Source organism: Aegilops tauschii, chromosome 7, assembly GCF_002575655.3.
Source record: "Aegilops tauschii subsp. strangulata cultivar AL8/78 chromosome 7, Aet v6.0, whole genome shotgun sequence".
Classification (NCBI taxonomy): domain Eukaryota; kingdom Viridiplantae; phylum Streptophyta; class Magnoliopsida; order Poales; family Poaceae; genus Aegilops; species Aegilops tauschii.
In genome coordinates, this window is record NC_053041.3 from 15,066,421 (window position 1) to 15,072,922 (window position 6,502).

A 6,502-nucleotide genomic window follows, 5' to 3' on the forward strand; every position below is an offset into this window, starting at 1 on the left:
GTACCCAGTAATACTTCTTGAATAAGTAGTTTGACCATAGTTTGACCAGATTTAACCAAAATTCAAAAAAAACTGAAATTTGAGCATAACTTTTTTTCCTTTTAGAATTTGAGGATTCTAAAAAATTTCAAACAGGCCTACGGCAGTTCACATCGGATGCGGATTTTCGTGCTGAACATTTTGACATATTATACGGTTTTTTCGACATCGTATGCAAAAGTTATAGCCGTTTTACTTTTTCATAACACTTTTTTGCAAAACATGTCCAAATTTATGTTTTAAAATTTTCCTAAGTAGTAGATGTAGTAACATAACTACATCTCGGCGAATTTTAATTTTTCAATCTTTTATCATTTTCTTTGGGGGTTTTTTCAAAACTGAAATGGCGATACACGGGTGGGGAGTAGAATTTGAAAATTGAGGCATTAGTAACGGTTCGTGGCACCAACCGGGACTATAGGTTTAGACCTTTAGTCCCGGTTGGTGCCACGAACCGGTACTAATGCCTCAACCCCATTAGTACCGGTCCGTGGCTCGAACCGAGACTAAAGGTCTAACCTTTAGTACCGGTTGGTGCCACGAAGCACATTTTACCTCTATGAGCACTTTCGAGGGACTGAGCCGGCACACCATCTTGAGATTGACGAAGTCGCTACAGATGCCTCCGTAGCTTACTGGAATGTCTTTTCACACAGAACGTCTTCTCCCACTGAAGGCACATCGTCGAAACACCTGAAATAAATACAAGAAAATGCGAGCACCAATGTCAAGTTTAAGACATGGTTTGATTTGAGTTACGCGGTTTACATTTTAAACTGCGTGCAATGGTATCATCACGTACAGTCTGCCCCTCTAACGTTTGTGATTGGGCTGTTAAAAGTACTTGCTGTAAAAGAAAATTATCTCCGCTCAGCCATCTCCACCCCTATTTTGTTCTACATGTACCCCTACCGGCCGACCAAAAAATCTTTCATTTGTTCTGAGTTGCTGTAAATATTTATCCACCCTTGAAAAAAATAGCGTGCTATAGCATCGCTAATAGGATGCTATGGTATTCTGAGCAATATCTCTCTAGATGAAACCAACCCACAATAGTTCGCTATAGAAAAATTATCTCCGCTAAGCCATTTCCACCCATATTTTGTTCTACGTCACTATACTGGATTTTGACGGCTGCGCTATTTTATCATAGCTTGAAGTTGTCTTCCTTGGTCCCACCATCAACACCTCCATAAAGCAAGCTACTAGAGCAACGGACCAACCGTCCTCCGTGCATGCTAGTGCAAGACCGAATTAGAGCTTCTCGCATCGCGGCAGGTACGACTTTTTGCATACTGTTGTTGTGAGCATTTGTTGGGAACCTGCTGTGGAAATTAATAAATGCCGCGTACGTTTAGTTTCAATGGGCACCGCCGTTGCTACGGCCTACACTATGGCGGGGAAGAATGAGGAGGATGGTTCGACAGTGTTCCGGCCAGGCACGGCGGCTTCGTCGCCGGTGCGCACTGTGGTGGCTTTAGCGTTGTGGCTTGGAGCCATCCACTTCAATCTCCTGCTTGTCTTGGCATCCGTCTTCGTCTTCCCCGGACGCATTGCCGCCTTGTCCGTCATCTCCTCCATTTGTCTTTTCCCCTTCCGTTTAGTTTAAGCTTTGCAATTTGTATGTAACCATGTTACTGCTTGTGACCTTGTGTTACTTCATATATGTGCAGGGTACTAGGCACGCAGCTCTTCTTCATGTTCGCTCCTGTGAGTAACACTAACGGATGGGGGCGAAACGTCGCCAGGTCTAGACAATTTCCCTCTTTTCTTGGCTGACTGACCGGCACGTTTTTCTTTCACCAATCTTTGCATTAGGATATCCCTGGATGATGAATGTTACTGTTGCCAGGTTCATATGCAAACACGCGGTCGGCTACTTCCCCATCACTTTGCATGTGGAGGACTACGATGCATTTGATCCCAATACAGCTTACGGTTTACTTTACTACTAATTTGCTTCTCTCCCATAGCTCTCACGCACGCAAGCGGTACTCGAATTGATCTTTTTGTGCGATCAGTGCTGATGGGATCTTTGTCTTGATTTGCAGTGTTTGGTTATGAGCCGCACTGCGCTATGCCCTTGGGCTTGTGGGTCCTTGCAGCCCCCATGGGGTTTATGCCTCTGCCGAAGATGAAGATCTTAGCAAGTAGCGCGGTAGTTAACTAAGAACCTCAATTTAATTAATGTTCATATTTGTCAGACTTATTCATTATTAGCCCCTCTTTACCAATTGTCAAATAAGTATGCATGACAACCCTAAAATATAGGGCCGCCATAGGTTCGATAGATCACAAGTTAGGGCTCTTTTCAGTCTGCAGGAAAAACAAAGGAAATCTACAGGTTTGCAAACCCGTAGTTTTGCCTACCTCCGAACCGTTCGCTTTATAGGATTGTGCTACAGAAATTTGAAGGAGACCCTGCCTTCAAGTGCTCATTCTAGAGGATTGCAAAAATCCACTACAATCTCATTCTTGGGTGGATGCCCGAGTCAAAGCAACACAACTTCGAATAAAAAAAATAAAAAGTACAGCCATGCATGAGGCAAGAGACAAACTGATAACATAGCATGCGAATAAATACCACCACAACGTACACAGTTTTATCGGTAACAGAGCTTTTCACACCTACGCTTCGAACGCCCCGCATGCTTCTCTTCATATGTTTTACAACCCCATAGGCTAGTACCGTACAATCAATCATATTTCTTTGTAGTTTTCCGATCCTGTGTTTTCTGTACCTACAAACCGAACGCAGCCTAGATTCAGGAAACTCACTGGAAAAAAAAGGTTAGGTGCTCCCCTCGGATGTGGGTGGACCCCACCAAAGCCCCAGCGGTATTGGTTGTTATCATGCTACGGCGTTGACACGTGCTCGGCTCCGTATTGTTGTGTGCAATATATGCAACGACAAAGGGCATGAAGGAATATTCCCTATAAAGTCCGACTTGGGAAAGTCACTATAAAGTCCTGGGGGATGATGCACATGTCCCTATAAAGTCGCCTTCGAAAAAGTGGGTTGCTACGCACATGCATCACAGAATTCTGAAAGAGATTGGACGGCCACGCCGCACAGCTAACACACGAGCTGTAATGAGCCGGCTGAATTTCAATGCTTTTTTAAAAATAATAAATTATTTCTGGCCATAAATTGACTAAAACATATGAGTTATATTAAAAGTGTACAACATTTCTTTCGTATTTGAAAGAAGTTCCAACAGTGTGAATTTATGGCCTATAATTTATATTATGTAGCATGTGACCAAGCACCCTGTGGGGGTGGAAGAGCACAAGTTACTAAACGACTTTTTTTATCATAAATTAATAATTAAGTATTTTAATAAAGCTAAGAAAACTAGCTATCGGTTCCAAGTCAGTGGCTAGTATGAGAATTGCAAAATCATTGGTTTTGTAACTTTCAACTTAGGTCAAAAGGAAAGCAACTAGATTTCTCATTTGCTTTGTCGCAAATACAATTGCTATGTATTAGTTGCACATATATTGGTGTCAAAAAAATTAAATCTGGAATCAAGAGAAAAAACGTTTATTGGTGTTGATATTATTCCTCTAACAGTTAGTTATTGACTATTTAATCAGGCATTCTACACACCTTTCCAGCGGCAAATATGGACCTGGCTAGGGTTAGTTCCGGCATCGAGAAAGAACTTCTCCTACTATCTCGGAGCCGGCTATAGTTGTGCCGTTGTGCCAGGAGGCCTGCGTGAGATGCGATATATGGATCATGAACCTGACTCAGAAGTAAATTTATTTCCAATTTCTACCATCATGGACTGAAAAAAAGAGTCCCGGAGCAACTATACTTCATGCTACTACTAATGAAAATTTTGCAGGTTGCTTTCATTAGATCAAGGAAAGGATTCGTAAGAATAGCCATTCAAACTGGTTGCCCTTTAGTCCCAGTGTTCTGCTTTGGACAAGTAATTAACTTCATAAGACACATTACTTGAATGAATTCTTCCCATAGTTTCATCGATATGCTTTTCAGGATCACTATGTTTCAATAATTTAATTTGTAAAATATGTGTTCCCAATCATTTCTGAGTTACTCATGTTTCTACGCATGCATTCGGTAATCATCTTGAAAAATTCAACCACAAGCTAGTGTTCTTTCATTATTATTTGTTTGCTTAACCAGGATCGTGTTTACAATTGGTGGAGACCCGGAAGTAATTTACTTGTTAAGATAGCTGGAGTACTCAAAGCTCCCGCAATTGTCTTCTGGGGTAAATTCGGGTAAATGCTAGTATGATTCATATAATATGTTTGTCACACCATTCTTTCAGTTCACACGATGTCTTGTTCAGTAATTATGTAATATATAGAATGTTTCCATTAGATTAAGATTTAAGAAATGGGGTTTTTACATCTTATAAATACTCTGTCATATGTTTATTCAAAATGGAAACTTTAGATAACTGCAACTTGCTCATACATAATACTCTGATGCAGAACCTTCATACCATTTCGGTTGCCTATGCATGTGTTTGTTGGAAGACCTATTGAAGTAACGAAAAATAACCAACCTACAATGGATGAGGTGGCAATCCTTCTACCTTGTTTTGTTCATGTATTATAATTGATATGAACATATTTCCTATAGAGGTAAATCGACAATGATCAAGGGGTGGATGTAAGGGTAATAATATGTGCTCTGTAGCATCTTTATGTGAGAAAGAAACATGATTTGTTATGTCACAAAAGAAAGAGAAGAAATAGCAATGACAAAATGGCTTAGATATTTTTGGGTTACATGAAATGAAAATTGTAGAAATAAGAAAGGAGGCATTAGAATGTCATGCAATATGGATTTCTACAGGGACTAAAAACGTAATAACAATGTCTTTGGATTCTTTGTCCAAAACACATGAACTCTCAGGGAATGGGGGTAGAAAATAAAGATTAGTCTAGAGAAAGCGCATTTGACATCCAAAGTATAAAATATTAAGGATTTTCCTTGTACTGGATTTCGTGTGGGATTGGTGTCAAATGAGAAGTCAAATGTCATATACTTGGGCCCACATATTAGACATGATGTCGAGCAAATGCAAGATTTTTTTTATTGAGTGGTAGTTTGCCCCGGTACTTGTGAAAGAAAAATACCAATAGTGGTGTTCTTCAGATAAGCCTCAATTGTTGTGGTGCCCGAATATTTACTCTATAAAAAACAGTGAAAAATTAGCACCATATACGGCACGCTAAATGGTGTATTTTAAGGGCCACGCAATTTCATCATAGCATGCTATTTTTCCATTGATACAAAATCACAAAACCCGGAGTAGTTTGGTATTCCTATGAAATTCCCATGATTAGGCAAAGATAAATTTTATTGCAACTAAAAGTGGCAAGTAAAAGGCATAGTAATTTTTGTATTGCTTATGAATTAACATGTGCTGATTATTTTCAGTCTGTAATGATGCCTGGTACGTGATGACTGCAGATAAATGAAGTGCACAAAAAATTTGTGATGGCTCTGCAGGAGTTGTTCAACAAGCACAAGTATAAAGCTGGATGCCCTAACCTCCAACTACAAGTCATATGAGGCAACAAATCTTGCTCAACATGTACGAGAATAAATAGTCAGCGGTGTTACTCCGCAAAAACTGTGTGCTAGATAGAGCCAATACATGAAGGCTAAACATTATTGTTTTTCTGAAAGGGACATCCGTATGCTAATGATGACTGTGGATGAATGAATTGTTCTCGGTTTACTGGATGATGTTAATCATATTTGAAATAAATATGATTGTGTGCATTGCAACTATGCAAAGGCTGGGGGTTTCAACTTCTTTCCAAATAATTGGAAGTGTCATCTATATGCTGACATTTTCTTCTGCATCATCCGACCTGGTAGAATATTCAAAATTCAGTATGAGCGGAGGGTGAGGGTTGGAGGTAGCCTTGTGGAAGCATCTTATATGAGATAGCGCCACATCAGAAGCTAGGGGCACTAATTGTTGGCACTATACCGTCAAGTTCTCATGTAAAAGGAGTTTTTAATGATATAATTTTGATATCATATATTACATTTACTATTAATTTATCCGTACCTCTTGGCGTCTCTCATGACTGCCCAGGAAACTAGGGTTTCTCTACCTCCCCGTTGGCACCGCCATCGATCCTCCTCGTCTCCGGTGTCTTAGGGCCATGGAGGCGCGGTGGATCTCAGCCCTTCCTTGAGAGAGACTTCCTGCTCTGTTTTTAGTTGATTGCTTAAGGTCAATTAGTGTTTGTGTTCTGCTCAAGAAGACAAGCCAGTGGCGGCTCCCTGAAGATGGAATAAGTCCACCTCACCTAGTCTCCGTCTTGACAATGCGTCTAGTATTGTTGGAAGTGTGTTTCGAACAGATCTCTTGGGATTCGATTTGCTTTGGTCTTCGATAAATCCATGTGGATATATTCTTTGTTCATATGTCTTCAGGTTGGACCCTCCTGATCTACGCTT

The 6,502-nt window shown here is 40.4% G+C and overlaps 1 protein-coding gene across 1 annotated transcript; it reads left to right on the forward strand.

Annotated features, from left to right (window-relative positions):
• The first annotated feature begins 1,243 nt into the window (after positions 1 to 1,243).
• On the forward strand, positions 1,244 to 6,041 carry LOC109770244 (diacylglycerol O-acyltransferase 2D). The gene is made up of 10 exons (XM_020328951.2): positions 1,244 to 1,317; positions 1,398 to 1,602; positions 1,713 to 1,787; positions 1,892 to 1,977; positions 2,091 to 2,197; positions 3,637 to 3,798; positions 3,891 to 3,977; positions 4,196 to 4,293; positions 4,510 to 4,597; positions 5,498 to 6,041. Exons 1-10 carry the CDS (start codon positions 1,275 to 1,277, stop codon positions 5,597 to 5,599), a joined length of 1,053 nt encoding a protein of 350 aa, XP_020184540.1. The 5' UTR covers positions 1,244 to 1,274; the 3' UTR covers positions 5,600 to 6,041.
• Positions 6,042 to 6,502: the final 461 nt, after the last annotated feature.

Coding starts and splice junctions, on each gene's coding strand:
- LOC109770244 (XM_020328951.2), top strand. CDS start 1,275: ATGCTAGTGCAAGACCGAATTAGAGCTTCTCGCATCGCGGCAG. Junction 1,788..1,891: donor TGGGGGCGAAACGTCGCCAG/GTCTAGACAATT, acceptor TACTGTTGCCAG/GTTCATATGCAAACACGCGG. Junction 4,598..5,497: donor ACCAACCTACAATGGATGAG/GTGGCAATCCTT, acceptor TGATGACTGCAG/ATAAATGAAGTGCACAAAAA.